Source organism: Panulirus ornatus, chromosome 18 (genome assembly GCF_036320965.1).
Source record: "Panulirus ornatus isolate Po-2019 chromosome 18, ASM3632096v1, whole genome shotgun sequence".
NCBI classification, from domain to species: domain Eukaryota; kingdom Metazoa; phylum Arthropoda; class Malacostraca; order Decapoda; family Palinuridae; genus Panulirus; species Panulirus ornatus.
Genome location: NC_092241.1, coordinates 30799229 through 30822081, shown reverse-complemented (window position 1 = coordinate 30822081; position 22853 = coordinate 30799229). Strand labels below are relative to the sequence as shown.

At 40.6% G+C, this 22853-nt stretch overlaps 1 protein-coding gene across 3 annotated transcripts in view; it reads right to left on the bottom strand.

Annotated features, from left to right (window-relative positions):
• Positions 1-408: 408 nt before the first annotated feature.
• LOC139754901 (uncharacterized) overlaps positions 409-22853 on the bottom strand; it is a 416477-nt gene continuing 394032 nt past the window's right edge. For 2 of the 3 annotated variants that reach the window (XM_071672727.1, XM_071672728.1), the window contains 2 exons: positions 12379-12492; positions 409-1151 (listed from right to left, as the gene is read on the bottom strand). In XM_071672727.1, coding sequence (XP_071528828.1) covers positions 1029-1151; positions 12379-12492 — 237 coding nt within the window. In that variant the 3' untranslated portion in view covers positions 409-1028. The remainder of the gene's footprint in view (positions 1152-12378; positions 12493-22853) is intronic. The other variant, XM_071672729.1, reaches the window with a different exon arrangement.

The following is a 22853-nucleotide window of genomic DNA, read 5'->3' as shown; positions in this document are numbered from 1 at the left end:
TATATAAATACATTGATATATATATATATATATATATATATATATATATATATATATATATATATATATATATATATATGTTGCCTTTATACAACGAAGAATTTAGAATTTGTATGTATCAACAGTGATTATATGTCCGTACATTTTTATTAGATTCTAATTCAAAAATTGGAGAGACGACTATTTCCTTTCTCTCCTATCATCTAACAGTAGACTCGTTGAACATGAGATACCTGACCTGACCTCTAGTTTTGGTTTCTCATTACAGCTCAGCTCCTCCTCAGATTTTCCTTCGTGTCTTATAAATTCATCATGTTTTGTGTAGTCAACATCGGATGTCTGACAAAACCCCATCAGGATGTGTTTTATAAGCTGGGACAAGCTCTTGAAAGGAATTCTGAATTAATCACCAATTCTTTATTAAAGGAAGGTAGGTTCAATGCTTGGGAAAGCCTCCCAGGTGGGTGATACGTCATTACCACTGAAGCTGAACTGAACAAGTTCCTCTGTGATTCTGGCTCTCCTGCCAGTTCAGATCCACCTCAACCTGCCTCCCTCCATCGGATGAGCCACGGAGCCCACAAAGATGAACGTTCACCTAATTCATCTCATCTTAAGCACCAATGATTCCTGGAACATTACATGCTCGTGCCTTATATTAATCTAGCCATATTTTTCTTCACTTATCTTAAGGTCAGTGTTATCCTAATGTTTTATGGTTACAACCTCCAGTTTCTCAGTAAATGTTTAAAATATCTAATAATCAAAATCTAAAATATTCAAGATATTTGAAATACTTAGAAAATCGAGATCTCAATGTTTAAAACTCGGCTCACCATACTTACAAATCTTTGAAAAAAATTCTGTCAAACTGAATGAGAACAGCACTCATTTCAATCATGTTATCAGATCCTTATATGACCAAAACGATGACTTAAGAGCAGTACCAGCCGTAGGTGATTTTTAAACCTAAGTATCCTTAGCTGCCAGAAACTTGTCTGGAGGATGAGGTAACTCAGCTACTTGATCTACCTGGACATCCCCAACAGAGAACACATCCTGCAGACCACAAACTCACTTATCTTTGCACGAATCATTGACATGAACAGTCGGCTGGGTGAATACATTTCTGCGCTGTTTGTAATCAACGTCTGAAATGCAGATAACGATTACAAATGTAATGTGAATAATTGGATGACGTGTGAATGATTTTGATATTAGAAACATCAAATAATCTGTTAAAAACAAATTCAATAGACACCTTTTATCAACGGGAAGAGGTCTTAACACTGACCTATATAGCTTCAAGAAGTCTATATACATTTCTCTTGATACGTTCTATAACTACATCCACCAGGATCACTGATAAGAATCTCTTACCTTGCCTGACCACGTTTGAAGTAATAACAGACGGTACCGAGGCAAGTCAAATTAGGCGGACGACTTACCACACAACCTTACCTTCCTTATCACTAGTTTTTTTGAGGCCGTATCCTTAAAAGATTCAACCCGGGTGTCAGGCTTCAGCGTGGAGATGGGGTTAATAACTTAACTTTACAGAAAAAACAATATTGATTAGAGAAGGGAATCTCTTGACGCGGCGTCTGAGGTTAAACCATGTATTATTATCAAATTCCTAATTCATGGAATACATGCATGATATAATCACACTGATACACACATCTTTACTAAAATGTAAAGATAAAAGAAAAAAATCAAATGCCTGAATAAATACTGAGTTATGCCTCAAACTGAAAATATGTATAGATATGGAGAAACAGATATTAACGAAGATCACAAAAATAGTTTAAGAAAAAAATTGTTCTTTCAACTTCACGAACACATTTGGGCGAACGAACTTAGTATGACTGGCAATCCTAAGGAATCCAAAAAATATTAGGAACATTTGGCGAATTATCGCTCGAAAATCATTCAGACAAAACCATAATATTCCATAAAAAGTCAGCAAAACTAATGAGTATCGAAACGTCTTCCATAAATGCCTATCACAACGTCAGGTCGAAATTAACCAGCTTCTGTGCATCTTTGGAGACAAAAGAAATTTCCAAAGATCCTTAAGATGAAGAATGATACCGACGGAAATTTCCGCAGCCATTATAATCATCCTTAAATCATATCGAAGGATCTCCAGTAACTAGATCACTGAAAAGAAAATCGATTGGATTTAATGATGTGTTCCTTGATTACGTACAAAATATTAATTTACTAAAATCACCTATTGTTGCCCTTTCTCAATTTCTCCAAAATAGTCGCAAGACACGCTCGATATTAATAAGATTAAGTCCAATAGACAAGACCAGGGTTTCAGTGATGTCAGTGCCAACAAACAAATTTCTAATTGGTCAGTATTCTGAAAATATTTCCAAAGATCAAAGATTGTAATCTACAGGCTGGTTTGGATCTACGTTGCACCACAGACAAGTGATCTTAGACCTAATGTACGTATTGCCAGGTAATACCGAATGTCTCACTGAAATTTCTTTTCTCCAACGCAAAACTATTCGATGATATCGAATCTTCACAAATAACTTATCAAACTTCAACTTAATAACACTACTAATTGTGTAGGAGTAAACTCATGGTAGCATTCCACTACTAACTGGTGTAGGAGTAAACTCTAAAACAAACAACGATCAAATTCATTCATTTTGTTTCGGTTTAGTTACTCTAGGAAAATAAAAAAAAAAAAAGAGTTGAACTCCTAATTGCATTTTGAAAAATGCTTTCCATGAAACTATATGTTATTGTTTATTTATCCTCCGTTTACGGCTTAGTACACAAACTTGTTTCAGTATCACTGCCTTTCCATATTTCTGATGTATGGTTGATCAGAACACAGGGTTCGCTCTTGTGCATACGGTGCTCAGCAACCGTATTAAACATTACATCGACACTGTAGTGGATCTATACATTTCATATATAGTGATACGTGTATATCTCACGGAAAACATGAATTACCTAGTAATACTCAGTCTAATATCTTGATTTGAATGATATAATGTTTAATTATATAAAAGCCATATCATAATCCACATCGTTTCTCGTAACTGAACCAAAACTACGGCGTACTGACGTTTTTGTACCTCACTTATCGCGATTGAGTAGTTCATCAAACGATAGATGATGCAGCTGGAGCGCTGCTCAAAACTAGTATAGTTACAGACTGCTATAACTCCTGACAACCACATTCGTCATTCGTAAAATAAAATCGTCATGTGTAGGTAATGTATATTTCATGTCTTCATCTTCTTCTCTGTTGTTACATGGTTTCCTCAACATTCAGGTCCTTGGCTTGTCGAGAGGCATCTTGGTACAGCTCCTCACTCTGCCTTGGTTTCGTCATCTACATTAAGCAATGGTTCATTCTATTCAAGTTATACACTTTGTCCTCCTCCATCTCCTGTTCCTGCTCTGGTGTAGCCCCTCTATTTGCCGTGATATGACTTTGATCTCTGTGTTGGTTCGACCCGACGTATCATCTTGGATCCAGCTCTAATTTTGCTCCAGACCATCCTTAGCTACTCCCTGGACCAGACCTTTCGCTCTGCCTATAATTCCTCCCTGGTTCAGCCGCCTACTCAGCCTTGGGATCGTTGTACAGGTACTGACTTCGCCTTGATCCAGTCCTCATCCACCCTTGTCTAACCCCAGCTCCTCCTCCTTCATATAGCTGCAAACTTCATTGATTCAGCTGCAAACTTCTTACCTTCATGCAATCAAGCATTTTATGTTACCGTCCTCGAAGTCCCCTTAAATCTCACCATAGTTGCCAGCCTGACATACATATTACTAATGGATAGCTAAGTCTATGCCTGCCAATTTCCTTCTGCTGGAAATACTCCAGACTGGCAACGCTGGGTATGTCAAAGACTAAACACTTACGCTGCACCGAACACCAATGATGCGAGAACCTATCAGCAAATTGCGAGTGGGAGACGATGAGTCGCAGTTAACCTAAACAGGTTGCGAAAAATATATTGTTATAGTAATTTTTTTTAATTACTCTTATCCTTTATAAGTCTAGTTTTTCTGTACATATTCGAGAGTTTATTGCCAGACGCCATCTTGCCATCTGTTACCACTGCTCACTTTATTATTTGGTTTATAGACAGAGTATAGTTTACCTGCACCACCAACACAGCAAAAACATAGGCTTTGTAAGATACTTATTAGTTTAATGAAGCAGAATTAACAGGAAATGTCTGGAAGTCACGCAAGACGCTGCTTAGATGGCTTACAGGCACATCAACCAGTTTGTAAAGAAAGTTGATCAGTTATGGATAGTTTAATGTTGTCTGTTGAAAGACAGTTGCAGGTAAACTTACGTTTGTTTACTTACGACACTGCCATCTCTGCTCGTCGCACAACTACGCTTACGTTACCATGACGGCTCCTGTCACAACTTCTTGGACAGCTGTGACTAGACACAATAGCTATGCATCAACATTGATACTGCTATTACTTCCACTACTACTACTACTACTACTACTACTACTATTACTGCTTTATTACTCCCGTTCTCATTGCTACGATTTTTTTATTACTTCTACTACTTTTATCAGTAATGCTAGTTCGATTACCATCATTTCTTTACCAATATCACTATGACGACTGGTAGATATACTTCACAGACGCTGACCACTATTTATATACTCACGAAAACCACTGTCACGACTACTATTTCTATTTCTGTCACCTAAGACCTCCTTTACTATTTCCTCTTAAGGTAATATGAACGATAAAAGCTTCACATAGAGTATAGTATCCTTTTTAAGACCAGTATTAGATCTCAAGATGTTCGGTTGCAGACAGAGCCTCACATGGCCTCTGTAAATGTGAAGTGACATTTTAGAAAAATGATTCCACTTGAATTTACAATAGCATTCTTCGCAATGTAATCCTTCATTGTGGGATAATGATGGCGACCTTATTGATGAGTACTTACTTATTTTCATGGCATTCTTAGCGAAATCAGCAAAAGGTGTTGGTAATATTGATGATTATTTATTCAAAGGTGATGATGATGGTGTTGATGATGGCTGAACAGGGAATTGATGCTGTGATGATGATATCGCGGTTGATAAAGGTACTTTTGATTTATGAAATCGTGCTCATGACAGTGATAAAGATAATAGCCATGAGCAATAAAGATAAGGTTGATAGTGAGCGTTATATGTTGGAGGGGATGCCATCGGAAATCATGATAGTTATAGATACGATATTGATAATTATGATGAACTGACGATAAAAGTGATTATGTTAGAGACTGTGAGTGCGATGAAGCTGATAATTATGACGACAAGGATGGATAAGATAATGATTGTGATAATGGTGATGACAATAAAGATGATGATGAATGTAATGTAGACAGGTGTTCCTCCTCCTTGTAGCTGAAGAGATGGACGAGTGGATCATTGATGCGTGCCATCGAAACATATGTACGAGGCTGTTCAGTCTCATATCATTGCTTTCTTATAATGGCTGTAAACAGGTGCTAAAGTATAGGAGTAATATCTTAAAGGTCCAATAAAAGTTTCAGCCTAAAGACTTTAGACCAGCGCTAGAATCCCATGCAGGGATCGTAAAAGCCTCCAAATTAATGAATCTGGAAGGGGGTTAAAACCTATGATATGATAGTCCCTGAGTAATGCTAGAGTTTTTTGGTGTTATTATTAAAGGGAGAGAGTCTCTCGTTGAACGTTGCTTCAGTTAGGCAATAGAGCATCTATCATTATAGCTTTAGAAATGACGCAGTGTCTCTAGTATGGGTGTTCTAGACTGCTATTAAATCATTCGGTTAAAAATATAGTTGTTGAGGGTATTCAGGCCTTTGATTAGATGACTATAGCAGTCTTAGACCACATAAGTATAATCAATCTAACAAGGGGTTAAGCGTTAATGCCTAGTGTATCTTAGCTGACGAGAAACACCGAAGCATTTAGTATGATGGCCAGTCGAGGGCCACCAGATTTTCTAGCCTCATCATTCAAGGTGGAGACAGGCAGACAACACTGAAAGGTAGCTGGATAAAGCGCTCGCCAAGATCTGACTGACACCACTGCCATTATGATAGAATAGGGATTACATTCCCGATGGCTGTGTAGCATAGTAATATATCGCCAACTTTCTTATCATGAGCATGAAGAACGATCTTTGAATAAACGGAACAATGTTATAATCTATCCGATATACACAATATATGAAGGAGGACGAGGAGATATATGCAGCTGCATGAAGAGACCCATGATGAATTAAGCAGTTTGCCAAGCAAGGGTAGAACACGCAATGATCAATTTGCCGTCGGCAAATATAGATTCTAATTGCCGGAAGAGAAGACTGAAACATGGGGATTACTGGAGAAATAAGAATATCTCAGTCCGTATGGTCAGTCGTCTCAAAATTTTCACAAAACACCATCGCAGCTGATAACAGCATTAGCCGTGGTTCTCACTTAGTCTGAGGTGTTGCGTGCAGTGTGCTTCACCAGCTGCTGCTGGTGGGAGCCTCCAGGACCGAATATCACACCAGTAAATTTGCGTTTTTCTCTTCGTTTCCAGTTAATTGTTCATGTTTGACTGGTTATTTACATATGGCCGTTTTTACGATGCAATTTTCAAAGAATTGATGGACCGCATCTCACTTCAATTTGTCTGAGACTGAACCTCCTCTTACGTGATTAATTTTGTTAACTGAGGTGTATGTTGATCAGAAGCATCGATATCCATAGTGGCAAGTAGTTATCTCCCTCGCAGCACCTATTGTAAAAATACGACGAGTGTTTTTTTTTACGACGAGAATTTGCTTCTTATGAAAGTCGATGACTTGGGATGTGATTCTCTTTTGTTTTCAACCTGTGCCGAGATCTCCCAGAAAATTCCGCTCCTTCATTGTTTTGCTACACATATCACCGTGATGGTAGCCTGAATCAAATGATCATTGTGCCCTAAGATGGTCTGTCTGGCGTAATCACCGCACACAAGCAAGGGTGAGTCTTTGTCTCTGACCTAAAGCCGACTGGATCATCACCGTTCTTACTGACCAACCATAAAGTGAAGCTCTGTGGACAACAGCAACAAGCAATGGCCACTCAAGACACGCACATTACGGGTCACTCAGTATCTGATGCATCGACTATGACCGATCCTTCAAGATAAAGTCTACCTGGCCGCTGATGCTTTACCCCTTGATCGCAACTACCAGCTCCGTCAACAAACAAGAGCAGAGGAGCTGATTTGGACCGAACTGAGCGAGTCATGACCAAACCACCCATGGGCTCCAGAGCAGATGCGCAGGTGGCGAATACATTTCACTTGTTATTGTAGTAACCAAGCCGGTTAATTAGGCAGATTCATTCTTTTACCAGAGATTCTGCTAAGCTAAATTTCCCTGTCCTCCAGCCGCTGGTAACCTCGTATTAACCTTCTTATCTGCCGACCTTAGTCTGTGCTCCTAATTGCCAGCCAGGCTCTGTGGAGGAAACGTCGTCAGTGCTGAAGCTAACATCATCATTATATGTAGGAGGAGCAGGAGCAGCCCGTGGTAAAATTCTGTTAAGATCTCTTACCTTGATACATAGGAATATCCTACATTTCATTTCGGTATTTCAACTGGACATGTAATTAGAACAAAATATTAATCCGCGAAAAACTAACAGAAAAAGTCTTGAAATTGTATTTTATCGCTTTTATTGCCTTTCCCTTCTGCAACAATATCAGTCAGTTCTAAATATTCCTCTTCGTACGTTCTGGATGATGTCAATAGGAATTCTTAATAGACGAATCATAATCTAAATGTTGCGAAGAGTTGATCTTTTCCTTCAAAAAGTCAGAATTATTCCCGCACAATTGATAATACTCTCATGAGAAAGGCAAAGTTGTTCACTGGAAGATAAAAATCATTTTGGTATGATACGAATCTTTAGATTGATTATGCCAGACTTGCTGAGCCCGGGAAACAAGAAGGGAAAAAAAAATCCAGGTAGATAGCGCCAGACTTGCTGAGCCTGGGAAACAAGAAGGGGGAAAAAAAATCCAGGCAAAAAGAAAGTCCTTAGTTCATAGAGGCAGGGCACTCCAAGCACGAGTGGCAACTTTTCTTTCAGGAGTTCATAATCATGTCTGCATGACTATACTTCTCACAGAAGAACGTCTATACATATTTGTATATATCATTTCCATGCAGATGACAGACTTCGTAGAACGAGTCTAGAGATTCCCATCCAAACAGGTCTTCCCTAGACTGATGTCGGGGGGGATATTTAAAGTTGCACAGTTCCCTGGTAGTGAATTAGATTACACGTCTGGATGGCTCTGTGTTACGTGCTGTTGAGAGACTTGATACCAAGATGGTAAAGTCATTCTTGTTATGCCACATCTCGATGTCGGGAAAATGAATTTTCCTCAAGCGGGTGAAGCAGAAAAATCTCACAGCTCTGTGATATTCCTCTACCGTCACCATAAGGCAAGGACGTTCTGTCGTCTCAAGAAAATGAGGATGCCGAGATGTCACGGCACGATACAGTGACGCCACAACGTGGTTAGATTTCTATGGCGCCATAGCGCGGTGAGGATGCCATACCGTCACAATACGGTGAGGTTGCTATATCATCACGACACGGTGAGGTTGCTATACCATCACGAGACGGTGAGGTTGCTATACCATCACGACACGGTGAGGTTGCTATACCATCACGTCACGGTGAGGTTGCTATACCGTCACAACACGGTGAGGATGCCATACCGTCACAACACGGTGAGGTTGCTATATCATCACGACACGGTGAGGTTGCTATACCATCACGTCACGGTGAGGTTGCTATACCATCACGACACGGTGAGGTTGCTAAACCATCACGACACGGTGAGGTTGTTATACCATCACGACACGGTGAGGTTGCTACACCATCACGACACGGTGAGGTTGCTATACCATCACGACACGGTGAGGTTGCTATACCATCACGTCACGGTGAGGTTGCTATACCATCACGACACGGTGAGGTTGCTACACCATCACGACACGGTGAGGTTGCTATACCATCACGACACGGTGAGGTTGCTACACCATCACGACACGGTGAGGTTGCTACACCATCACGACACGGTGAGGTTGCTATACCATCACGACACGGTGAGGTTGCCAGACCATCAATAAACAGTGAGGTTGCTATACCATCACGACACGGTGAGGTTGCTACACCATCACAACACACTGTGGTGGGTTGTCACGTCGCCACATCGAAGTGAGGATGTATGTGCGGTCTACATGCTGAGGCTACTACACCGTCACAAGCGGGTGAGGCATAGTTGTACTGTCGCATCTCACTGCACACCCTGTCGCTGGGGAGCGGCGATGATGCGTTCCTCCACCTCCTCACGTGACTGTAGCACGCCCTCAACTACTCTTAAATATTCCTTAACCTTGATTTATGGCCTGTGTAATTACCAAATAACTATCGTTCTCTCAAACTAGGGCAGATAATGAGGCTACGACTGACGTTAACTGCGCCGGGGGTTTGAGAGATGACCTTTTAAGAATTCATATAGAAAAATGAAGATGCAGGTTTGTGAGCGAGTTTTGGGGAATCTTGCTCTTACGGCAAGCAATTTATTCTGACGTCTGCGAAATGGGCTTCAGCTGCTAATAGTTAGAACTAGAGGCACATCCCGGTACAGAGATATGCTCCTAAATATGCATGACTAATTTGGAATCCTGGTGGCACCAATTATTTTGCGAGAAAGCTCAATTTAGGCTCCAAGTGTATGTAGGATTAGATGCAAAATCAAAACCTTGAATGACACTATGAATTATAAGATGCATAAATGAATAGGTTTTCTATGAAATTTATCAGTAGAGAAAAAGAAAGAAAAGAAAAGGGAAGAATTACAGCTCTGATAGTGTTCAACTTCCAGAATCGTACCTTGAACAGTGTTCTAAATTTCGCACAACACTACAGTACATGTAAAGATTGAATATACGAGATGAGTGATGCAGATACTGGTAGACCATATATGAGAAAGATGCGTAGGATCAGTTAGATCACGTAAGAGAATGTGTTAAAGGTACAGTTTATCCACACAAAAGGAGAGGTAATGTGGATAAATAAGAAGAGAAACATCAGGTAAAGCTCTACCGTATGTAAAGAGACAAGTACAACTTGATTATATAAGATGAGAGGCTGGAGGTACAGTCTAACCTTATGTGAGGAGATGCTGTGATGCTGTGGCGAGAGTTTGACCATATTAGAAGTAGAGCAGGTACAGCTTGTTCATATGGAAGGACATTATACAGTAGCTCCAGCTTCACCATACTAGAGGAGGTGGTGTAAGTACAGCTTCATCATTTGAGAGGATGTGCTACGGGTTCAAAGTTACTATATAACAGAAAATCCCTTAGGCACAGTTTGTCCCAGTAAGAGGCAACGTTTAAGGCCCTGCTTCGTCATATATGAGGATATGCAGCACGCGTAGCATACGTATATAACAGGAGATACTGAAAAGATCTAACTTATATTCAAGAGAAGATATTATGGCTACGGACTGGCAATAAAAGGGGTGATACTGCAAGTACATATCATCCCTATATAAGAGACATACAGTATCAAGTACCTTATGACCATATAAAAGATATTGTATATACAATTCAAATGTATATGAAATACTGCAGATGTAGATTTTCTGTGCAAGAAGAGTTACTGTATATACAGCTTAATCACAGTGAAGATGCCACAGACACAACATGACCATGTTAGAGGATATTCTGAAAATACTATTTGATTAGATGAAAGAATATGCTGCTGGTGCAGCTTTGAAGTAAGTGATGGTATTACAAACATAACTCAACTATGCAGATACAGCATGATGCAGCTACAGGTTTTCAATATATCATAAAGACGCTACAGGTGACAGTATAACTACATAAGACGTTATGCTGTAGTTCTAACTTCACCATAATTGAGGGGATAATACAGTTGCAGTTCAAGTATTTACGAGTTGATGCTGAAACTACAATGCGACTATAACTGGGGCGATTTCTGCAGTACGACTTGACCACACCAGCAGATATGATGCAGTTACAGCTTAACATCTCTTTTTTTTCTACCAGAAATGTTTCGAGGTATGAAATGATTATAATGAAGAACATACTGCAGGAACACGGTGGCTAGGATAAGCTACAAATATACCTTAATCATTTAAGATACAGTCCTTCAGGTACAACGTATTCATTTGCCAGGGGATGTTGAAAGTGCAAAATCACTATGTAAAAGGACATCATGTTCTTTATCATATAAGAAAAAAAATGCAGGTACAATGTGGCTATGAATGAGGAGATGTTACACGTTAAGTTAACGAATGTTAGAGATACTGCACTTACGAAATGGCCATATAATAGGAGATGTACCAGATGTAGCACGATTATAATAGAGGAAAAGCTGCAGGTACAGCTTAACCATATGAAAGGGTACTCATAAGGTACACTTTCGCTATATTAAGGAGATGCTGCCGGTACAAACTTCTCAAAGAAGAGTTACTGCAGTTACATCTTTACCGGAGAGGAAGAAATCTCGCATTTACCGTTTGAGTGTGTCAGGATAGAGACTTTAAGCCAAGCGGGACCGTTTGAGTGTGTCAGGGTAGAGACTTAAAGCCAAGCGGGATCATATGAAAGGAAATAACATAGGAAAGTATTAACTATATAAGAGGACATACTGCAAATATCGTATGATGAGACAGAAGGAGACGCTGCGGTTCAAAGTTAAACGATGTGACAGGTAATGCTAACGAATGGTATGACTATATAAGGGGAAGCCAATCACATGGCCACATAAGAGAAGCTTAACCAAAAATAGAAAGCTGATGGTACAGGAACAGCTTAATCATGTTTAACAACTAAAGATACAGCTTTAACATTTATGAGATGCTAAGGATATAATTTCAAAGTTTTGAGCTCTTACTTGCATTATAACATACAAGAGGAGATACAAAAGGATGTAGTTTGATCATATATACGAGGGAATTCTACATGTATAGTTTGATATTAGAAGAAAAGATGCTCCAGCTCCATGTATGGTTCGATCATACAGGTACACAATTCAACTATATAAGAAAGTATGTTGCAGTTAAACTTCTTCCATATAGGAGGAAATGTATTAGGTACAGCTTGAAAATATAAGAAGATATACCATGTAGATGTAGCATCATCATATAAGAGAAGTTACGAGGACAACTTTGAGATATGTGAGAAGATGCAAAGGTATATATAGACATAAAGAGATCCAAATGATCCTGTATTACCATAAAAGAGGTAATTCAGTAGAAGCTCCATCATATATGAGAAAATGTTGCAGGTACACCTTACTTGTTCACGAGAAGATGATTCAGTTACAGCATTATCTTGTATGAAGAGATGCAACATGTATATGTAGAGTGTGCAGGTTATGCTTGACCATATGAGCAGATGCTGGAGGCACATCTGAAACATATGGGAGAAGATAATGTCTGAACATACCGTCATAAAGGTGATGCTGGTAGCATTCCTTGATCACACATAATGAAAATGCTGGAGATACAGTTTGACTATGTAAGAGGAGAGAGCCGCTGTGGGTAAAGCATGCGCACTTCAGAAAATTTTCAGCAAGTAAAGTTAGATCATATATGAAGTGAAGTTACAAGAACAGAAATGATACTGTAATGCTTGTCAATCATAGAAAGTGGAGATGCTGCAGTTACAGCATGACTGTATGATAGGTGATGATGTAGAAAATACTTAGCCATAGAAAGGTCAATGCTACAGTTTGACCATTTAACAGTCAATGCTGCAGCTTGATATAACAGGCAATGCTGCAGCTTAACCATGTGGTAGGTTATGCTACAACTTGACGATACAAAAGTTAGCGTTGAAGCTTAACCATCTGGCAGGCGATCATACTGCTTAACTATGCTGCAGGCAGAGCTGCTGACGAAGCTTAGCTACAACACAGTAAAGGCTGCAGGTATAGCCACACCTAGACATGAGAATATGAAGCAAGCCTAAGGGAAGGTGCGGCAGGTACCTGCCGAATCATCTAACAGGTGATCCTGCAGGTACAAAACTGACCATATTTCGGGAAATCCTATAGTTACAGCTTGGTCACATATAGCTTGACCGTATAAGATTAGGTGTTAAAAGAAAGAAAACCTGCGTAAACATTTTTGGTAATATAAGGATATCATGTTAAGGAAGCTTGCTCAGAGATAAGACTATATTGTGCCTGTTAACAGGACCCTAAAAAGGATTGAGGACATGCTGCATGCACCACTTAACTGTGCATAAACAGCAGGTACTCAGTACGAAATTGTGAGAAACGCGTTCTGATTCTTCGATCGGTCATAGTGGGGATTGGTCCATACTGTTGTGAACTGTCAAAGTATTGTAGTGTTAATAGCACGATGGATGGAGAGTTAAAAGGAATCTAAGGCAATTATGGATCAGTAAAAAGATTAGGGAAGTAATAAAACATCCAGGTAGGAACTGTCGTAACGAAGAGGAGCAGATGAGGAGTTGGGAAAAACTTCGACAGACAAAGAGTCACTAGTACTCCGTGGGCTTTGTTCGTTATCGGAGATTTCACTGAACAGGTTTTGAAGCAACAGTAGTTAAATTTTGCTGAGCAGTTAGCGTAAAAGTAAATGAGTTATGGGAGTAATAGAGAAGTTACGAAAAAGAAGAACTTGGGTATATATGACAGTAGGTAGTATGATTTTGAGGAGTACATGAGATCTTAGATGAATACAAGCCAATTTGTAACGCAGTAGAATTGTGAAAACAAAGACAGAGTTATTCAGAGAGTAAAAGTAAATATGACAGAATTCAGGAAACACTTTATATGAGAAGCTTAGAGATGTTAAGAGGTAATGTATTTTTTCCGTCAAATTGAAGACATTGGGTGACTAATTAAGACAACGAAGACACTGGTTGAGGAGTTGTTTGGTAAGAAATAATGCTGTTACAAGATTATCAGAGCTGTAAGGAAGTGATTTGTGCAATTCCTTCTTCACTGCAGTTCAAGCGTTACTGGGGTGAACAGAAGTGTGAATATTCAACAGATGGCTCAAAAACTTTAGGATAAAAGTATGAATTTCAGATCTCGTCCACTTGGTCTGCAACCTCGCTTAATGAACAATATCCGGAGCGCGTGGTGGTTATTTTTGTTCAATGACGATAATGGAAATATTGATAATCATCTCTTATCTTAACAAGCCCTGAGATCTTTCGATTGCCGCCAGACAAATGCAAAACGTCTCGAGACTTGTGGTTGATCATGACATTTGACCCCAGCAGAAATAGCAGTAAATTAAAGAAAGAAAGGAAAAAGAGATCTAAGTGATGTAGGGTTCCATCCCTCAATGAACATGTACTGGACAATTATGCAAATGATTTAACATTCACCTACTGATAACATACTTTTAGGCCAGATGTACACACACACACACACACACACACACACACACACACACACACACATGTACAAACACACACACACACACACACACACACATGTACACACACACACACACACACACACACACACACATGTACACACACACACACACACACACACACACACACACACACACACACACACACACACACATATGTTGACACACACACACACACACACACACACACACACACATGTACACACACACATACACACACACACACACACACACACACACACACACATATGTACACACACACACACACATACACACACACACACACACACACCGTGATGGGATATACAATCTGCTTAAAAGATGTCATATTCCATGGCTTGCAAACTTCCCCAATGAATATCGTCAGGTTTCACGTTTCCGAATGAACATTTGTATCTTTCAGTTCCTCGTAACTAGGGCACTATACACAGTGAGAGTGTTAGAGATTTTCTCCGTTGGTGGTTATAGCTTGGCGTTGACGCCCTTCATAAACCTAAAAGATAATCGTACTAAAAACCCAGACAACCAACCAACCAACCATTAACGATCCTCACCAGCGGTGCTTAGAGATGGCTGGCTCCCTTGTGTTATTTCATCATTATCCATGACGTCTTCATGGATGTCTCTGCTCTGTGGAAGTACGCTTACCATTTTACACAAAAGAGTTGACGAGTTTTCCGACGACATCGCTTTCCAGAACGCTCTTAATATCACCCGGACGCGGAAGATTACCAACCATGTCATCAAATCAAAGGAAAAGTTACGAGTCATTGACTGCAGCTATTGCTTCGAAACATAGCTAGAACACTGAATCAGTAGAACTCTTCAGGATGAGAACTATCTATTTAGTCAATAGTCATATTTCTTTAAGGACACTAATGGGAAAACGTAAAGAAAGCTATCTACTACATATCTGAGACCCAGGATGAAGAACGTGTCACTAGTTTAAATCTCAGTATGGGGAGTGTTACAACGGATTCAGTGGAAAACAAGAAAGCCTGTGCTTAAAATTAGGGATGTGAGTTACTGGAAGAAAATAACGCTCCTACTGGAAAAGGGGAATAAAACGGGAGACATTGTATATACAACTTTTAAGATCTTAAAATCCCCTTTGTTCAATGTCGATTGTGAGAAGTTCAACGATGCTGGAAAAGAAACATTAACAAAGCATCATAGCAAAAAAACAATCGAATAACAAATGTTAGAAAAGATGTGAAGAAGTCCTTACTGACTAGCATAGTGGTAGGTGAAAGGAAAAAATGAGTTTAGTTGATAGGAATTCGGATAATATATGAGAGAGAGAGAGAGAGAGAGAGAGAGAGAGAGAGAGAGAGAGAGAGAGAGAGAGAGAGAGAGAGAGAGAGAGAGAGAGAGAGAGAGAGAGAGAGAGAGAGAGAGAGAGAGATCCCAGCGAATACAAGGGGGGGATATACGAATGCAAGGCTCCTCGCTCCTCCTACTAAACGGTTTCCACGTCCTCCCTTGCAACTACGTACCTGCCTGCCAGAACCTGGTGGCCCATTAAACACAGCCCGTACGACGCTGTTTGATCTTCTTCCCCCAGCGTCTGAACGCTGGGGCTGGTGCCTCATTAACACTCTTGAGCCCGCTCGTGTAATCGAATGTGTTTGCTCTGGCTGCTCTAGTTATAACTTATTCGCTCGAGCTGTTGAACATTTATATTCCAGCCGGCGGGGGATAATGGACTGTAATTAGTAGCTTGGTGAGAGGACCTCGATTAGGCGTCTTAATTAGTGTTCCCTCCTCTGAGATCCTTTTTATTTCTATCGTACATTCGTGATATATATATATATATATATATATATATATATATATATATATATATATATATATATATACATATATATATATATATGAATCAACTCTGCGCGGCGATTTGACTCAACATAACGAAGCAATTATGATTAATATGCATTAGCTTGATCTTGAAATAACAGCTTTACTATTCAGATATTCATTCACCGGCGTCTGCATTTTTCCTGCTTCGTTGTCTTTCGGATGTCGTCTTCAATTAGCCTTGCTCGTTAGCGAGGGTTAGACAAATATATTGAAGTATCATTCAAAATTTACATGCATTAGAATAATTTCATAGAACGTCTTGCACTGTCATATTACTAATACAAAACTTTGTTGAATAAAGTTCTGCATGGTTTTTCTCGCCGTGAATAATGTCTCTCTGGCTACGTTATTCTGTTGAGGCGACTTTGGGATTGGTTCACCACACGTTGAAATGCATTTCGTTACAGACGCAGCGCCACGGACTGTTTGGCCTGAGGGGTACACACGCTGCAGTGAAGAATATAATTTTATGAATAATTTTTGCGGTGTGTTTGTGGACCAATGGGGAGTAGAATTAGTGGAACAAAGCAATGTCTTTGTATCTCCAGTTGACATGCCTATTTAAAGGGAATCTTGTTTAGCCTAGAATTTAGAGAGGAGCATTAACTGGTAGTTTATGTTGAACTCTATGATTTCTATTGATGTCTTGATCATCATTCTGCATTAAAGTTCCCGATACTTCACATAATTCCCTGAACACTGGCTTTCACAAGCAGATTTCTTTTCTTTCTTTTAAATGTTTCTATTGTTGAATATATATATATATATATATATATATATATATATATATATATATATATATATATATATATATATATATATATATATATATATATACCTACGCAGCTTTCCATGGTTTACCCCAGACGCTTCACATGCCCTGATTCAACCCACTGACAGCACGTCAACCCCGGTATACCACATCGATCCAATTCACTCTATTCCTTGCCCTCCTTTCACCCTCCTGCATGTTCAGGCCCCGATCACACAAAATCTTTTTCACTCCATCTTTCCACCTCCAATTTGGTCTCCCACTTCTCCTCGTTCCCTCCACCTCCGACACATATATCCTCTTGGTCAATCTATCCTCACTCATTCTCTCCATGTGCCCAAACCATTTCAAAACACCCTCTTCTGCTCTCTCAACCACGCTCTTTTTATTTCCACACATCTCTCTTACCCTTACGTTACTTACTCGATCAAACCACCTCACACCACACATTGTCCTCAAACATCTCATTTCCAGCACATCCATCCTCCTGCGCACAACTCTATCCATAGCCCACGGCTTGCAACCATACAACATTGTTGGAACCACTATTCCTTCAAACATACCCATTTTTGCATTCCGAGATAATGTTCTCGACTTCCACACATTCTTCAAAAATGGTTATGTTTGAAGGAATAGTGGTTCCAACAATGTTATATGGTTGCGAGGCGTGGGCTATAGATAGAGTTGGGCGGAGGAGGGTGGATGTGTTGGAAAGGAGATGTTTGAGGACAATATGTGGTGTGAGGTGGTTTGATCAAGTAAGTAATGAAAGGGTAAGAGAGATGTGTGGTAATAAAAAGAGTGTGGTTGAGAGATCAGAAGAGGGTGTTTTGAAATGGTTTGGTCAAATGGAGAGAATGAGTGAAGAAAGATTGACCAAGACGATATATGTGGAGGGAACGAGGAGAAGTGGGAGACCAAATTGGAGGTGGAAGGATGGAGTGAAAAAGATTTTGAACGATCGGGGGTGAACATGAAGGAGGGTGAAAGGAGGGCAAGGAATAGAGTGAATTGGAACGATGTGTTATACCGGGGTCGACGTGCTGTCATTGGATTGAACCAGGGCATGTGAAGCGTCTGGGGTAAACCATGGAAAGTTTTGTGGGGCCTGGGTGTGGAAAGAGAGCTGTGGTTTCAGTGTATTATACATGACAGCTAGAGACTGAGAGTGAACGAAAATAGCCTTTGTTGTCATTTCCTAGCGCTACTTCTCGCGCATGCGGGGGGAGGGGGTTATCATTTCATGTGTGGCGGGGTGGCGACGGAAATGAATAAAGGCAGCAAGCATGAATCATATACATGTGTATATACGTATATGTCTGTATAGGTATATATATGTATACGTTGAAATGTATAGGTATGTATATGTGCAGAAACTACCATGATCTTTCCAAACTTCCTTGAAGCAGACCCGCCTTTACCGGGAACCACTCACTCTTCTCCCTTCCTGTTCGCATATACACCTTAGTGTCCCATTAAAATCTCCTCCCTGTATTCAATATCTTCATTTATTCCTTATATCCATGGTACTTTCCATAAAGAATTTACACTAAAAAAAAAACTATTTCATGAAACTGTTCGTATAGACAGGTAGACATTACATGTAGAGATACATAACATCACAGAAAATGCATAGATATATACAAACGCATAACGAAGCACTTATGTAACTGCACAGTTATAAAGGTGTTCATTACATACTCAGCATTCAAGAAAGCTAACAAACAAGAGGGCACAAAACAAGCGACATCGGAAACATTTGTGAGGATAGGAAGACTCGCCTCGGACCCTTCAGCTTTATGACCTGACACTGATGAAAGATGTGCAAAGCAAGTGTGAACAATTTATCATCACATATACGATATAAAGTGCAACAAAATGCAGCAGTCAGTCAGCGAGACTAGACCAAGCAGGGGTAACATTCGCTGCCTGGTGAAGAAGACCCAGCCATTCTTTATGCGATAAAGTCTATCATTATGACAGCAGCACAACATTATTCAATTTTATATTTCTTGCTAACAGTGGAAGCCTGAGATGTATGAGAGGTGGTTGGCAGACCTGGGATTGAGCTGTGTATCATTTGTGGAGTCATATTATTGAGGGTATGTATGAACAAAGAGGGTTTACAGCAACAAGGACGCCAAGCAGAGGGTGAGCGGCGTATGTATCAGATGAGCACAAAAGAAAAATAGAAAAGAAACATTAAGTCTCACAACTTAGTACAAGTAAAGAAAAACTCTAAGACATTCATGACTGTTAATGGAAAACGATTATATTTTCTCCAGGAGTTTGCAGTAAAACTTACTTTGAGGAATATTAGCAATATCAAGAATATTACTTTAGAAATCTTAAGAAATGTAGGTATTATGAGTGTGTTCTGATTTTGTAATGAGCAGAAGAAAAAAATGAGTATACCCATGGATACTAAAGAATATCTGAGCATTACAAGCGACGTGTGAAAGCAGTCTTACTTGCACATCTTACTTGAGCAAGCGACGTGTGAAAGTAATCTTACTTACAAGACACTTCGTTTTAGTAAAAAGTGAAACGCCACTATCAAATACCGTAATTTCTCCCCATGGAGGGGAAAAAATAGTCCCTTTGTATTGATAATTTTTCTTCCTTACCTATGTACAGATAGCTATGTGAAATATTACATAGGTGTGTGGTTGAATCATGGCTGAGCGAGTTGCTGAACGGTGATGGAATAAAGGGCAGAGCAAGGGCTGTGTTTTGGCTGAACCAAGATAGAACAAGCCGAGGCGAGCGCCTTTATATGTGTGGCTGGTCTGTACATATGTGGGGCTAGTCAGGTGTGTGGCCAGTCAGCAGTTCGGGGGGAGGCCACGTGATTCTTCATTTGACTAAATATGGTCAACTGCTCGTTATCTGTGTGTGAATAGTTAGATGTAGTTGTTCGGACGTGTGGCTACGTAAATGAATATGGTGCTCAAAAGGGATTTAGAATTTTCCAGCATCTTAAGCACTTATTCTCTCTTCGTTTAGCTTACTAACTTCTCTGGCAGGTCTTGAACCTACTTAGTTTCGAAACTTCGATCATTTAGAGCGTTCTAGCGACTGGGCATAGTCCATGAAAACACTTCCCCCATTATATAAGACTCCAATCCCAATAACGGCTCTTTCCTTCCTCGAACACTCACCCTTAGCACACTCCTCCCCTCCTCTGACCTCACTCCTGCACGGCTCTTCACTTTCTCGACACTCACCCTCAGCACAGTCCTCCCCTCCTCTGACCTCACTCCTGCACGGCACTTCACTTCCTCTACCTCCCATCCCTTGCACTATACTCCCCCTCTTCTGAGTTTTCCATCCCCAGACTTTCAGCCCCGGCCCGGTCCATCCCTCCCACCATCCCGACCTCTTACTGTGTCCTCCCCTTCCCTGACCTCACCCTCAGCAGGGCCCTCCTTAGCTTCGACTCCTAACCACTCACCTACCCCTTGTCCGTAACACTGCACTTCCATCCCTCAAGCTCCCTACCCTACGTCCCTCTTCTCCCCAGAACTCAAGTCCCTGCAGCGCCATTACTTCTCCGACCTCCCTTCTTGCATTTCCCTTCCCTCCCACAATTCCCCCACCCCCTGTATGGCTCAACCCTTCCCAGACCTCCAGATCCTACGCGGCCTTCCCTTCCCAAGACCTCAAATCCCTTCACAGCACTTCCTCTCCCATCCGGTTCCTCTGACCATGATGGCCTATATGGACTTTAATCGTGGTGTCCTGTGTTGGAGGTGGCCACACATATTCTTGCTCCATTACATTCAGAATGATTTCATCTTCTGGTGGTTGTGCAAATGAAAAATGCTCAGACTGCGCTCTATCGTTATACCCAACACTTCTACTAACTTTAAAGTTTATCCATGTTGCTGTTTCGGATCTAATTATTTCGGTCACATAGCTATTAAAGACGCTGACGCCATTGCTGCAATATAGGAAGATTCCACATATCAAGTGTTATGTGATTAGACAAATACGTTCCCCTTAGTCTTCTTAGTTTTACTCATGATCACATCTCATACATGACCTCGACTTTCTATTTTTCTCTGGACGTAAAACTTTTAAAACCACTTAACATCATCATGACCCCTAAAGAACAAGGAGGCAGCTATTAATCAACCCATTGATCGCCTCTCCTGTCGTATACCTATCTTGAAATGGTTACCTTCTCTTTATATATCTCATACCTGGTAATTCTGGCATCATTTTTGACGTATGTCGTCGTCCCTTCTCCAGCTGCTCTGTATCTCTTCATTTGGGGATGATGACCCGTTGATGTATACTCTACTTTAGGCTAAACGTATGTTACAAATATCTCCTTAAGTATAATTCTGCTCATACTGTTATGACGATGATTAACTCATCTGAAGATAGGTCGGGCATAAGGTTGATTCTTAAGCACTTTTCGCAGTTTGATTCTTGGGATAATCAAATTCTAGTGCATCATCGTTCTTTCCTATCATTACGACTATTCACATTTGCTTAAGCACTACTACAAATCCAGGTCCTGACGCAAAATATTGCTGACGCGGAAACACCCCTTCCCTTCCTCATAACCTCGGCATCATCCGATAACACAGCCTGGTGTGAATCGAATGCTTCGGGCGAGTTAGTCGTGGAAATTGAGGAATGATAGTGGTCACAGTGCCTAGTTCTGAGGACTCCTCTTTCAATTTTCACTCCGTCTGCAAAGACACCTCTTGCGTGCGTCCTTTTTACTCCTTTCTAATCGAGCACTTTGTGTTACCTTTCAGAAGTCGTCCCTCAACACCAGCCTACAATCACAATGTATTTGATCGCCTGTAATACGATGCAGTTTCAATGGCTTTCTAGCAGTCCGAATATACACAAAAATCAGAGCATCAGTTTCTCCTGTACGAGTAGCTGCACAGATCTACGTATAACAGTTCAAGAGAGAGTCATTGCACGTGATCTCTTTAATGTGAACACATGTAGTTTCACTAGAGCATCCATCTCTGTGTCCTTTCTTAAATGTGGGCACTACCCCTGCTCTTGAACACCATATCAGTCGACCTGTCTGATATTTCTGTACATTCCTTAAGCACAGGTGTTAAGATAACATCTGTTGGCCTTGAGAGGGTTTAGGTTTCTTCATGATCTATGCTTATTGATATAATTTCCTTCCGACGCCTCATACCCCCTCACTCTGGCAGTAATGGGGTTGTATCTGCCGGGTCAGCTGTGTGTGATGGGCCGGCTTCATTTGCTTGGTGATTTGTGTGATGGGTTAGCTGTATGAAGTATTTAGCGGTTTAGCTGTGTCTGGTGGATCAGGTGTTTATGGCAGATGAGCTGTGATCGGCGAGGTAGTTGTGTGTGTGGTGGGTCACATGTGTGTAGTGAGTCCGTCGTACGTATGTCATCGATCAGGTGTGTATGTCTGGTTAGCTGTCTATTGTGGGTCAACTATTAATAGTGGATCATCTGTGTGTGAAGAGTTAGCTGTCTGTGGCGGGTAGTCTGGTTGTGGTGGATAAGCTCCGCCGCAGTGTCATGTGTAGGTGGTGGATCAACTGTGGGAGTCAGGATAGCTATATATATATAATGGGTTAGTAGTGTGTCGTGGGTCAGGTGTGTGCCGCTGGTCAACTGCTTGCTATGGCGTAGCACTACGTGGGCTTTAGCTTTATATAATGTGTACCGTGGGTAAGCTGTACCATGGCGTAAGCTGTTTTCGGGAGCTA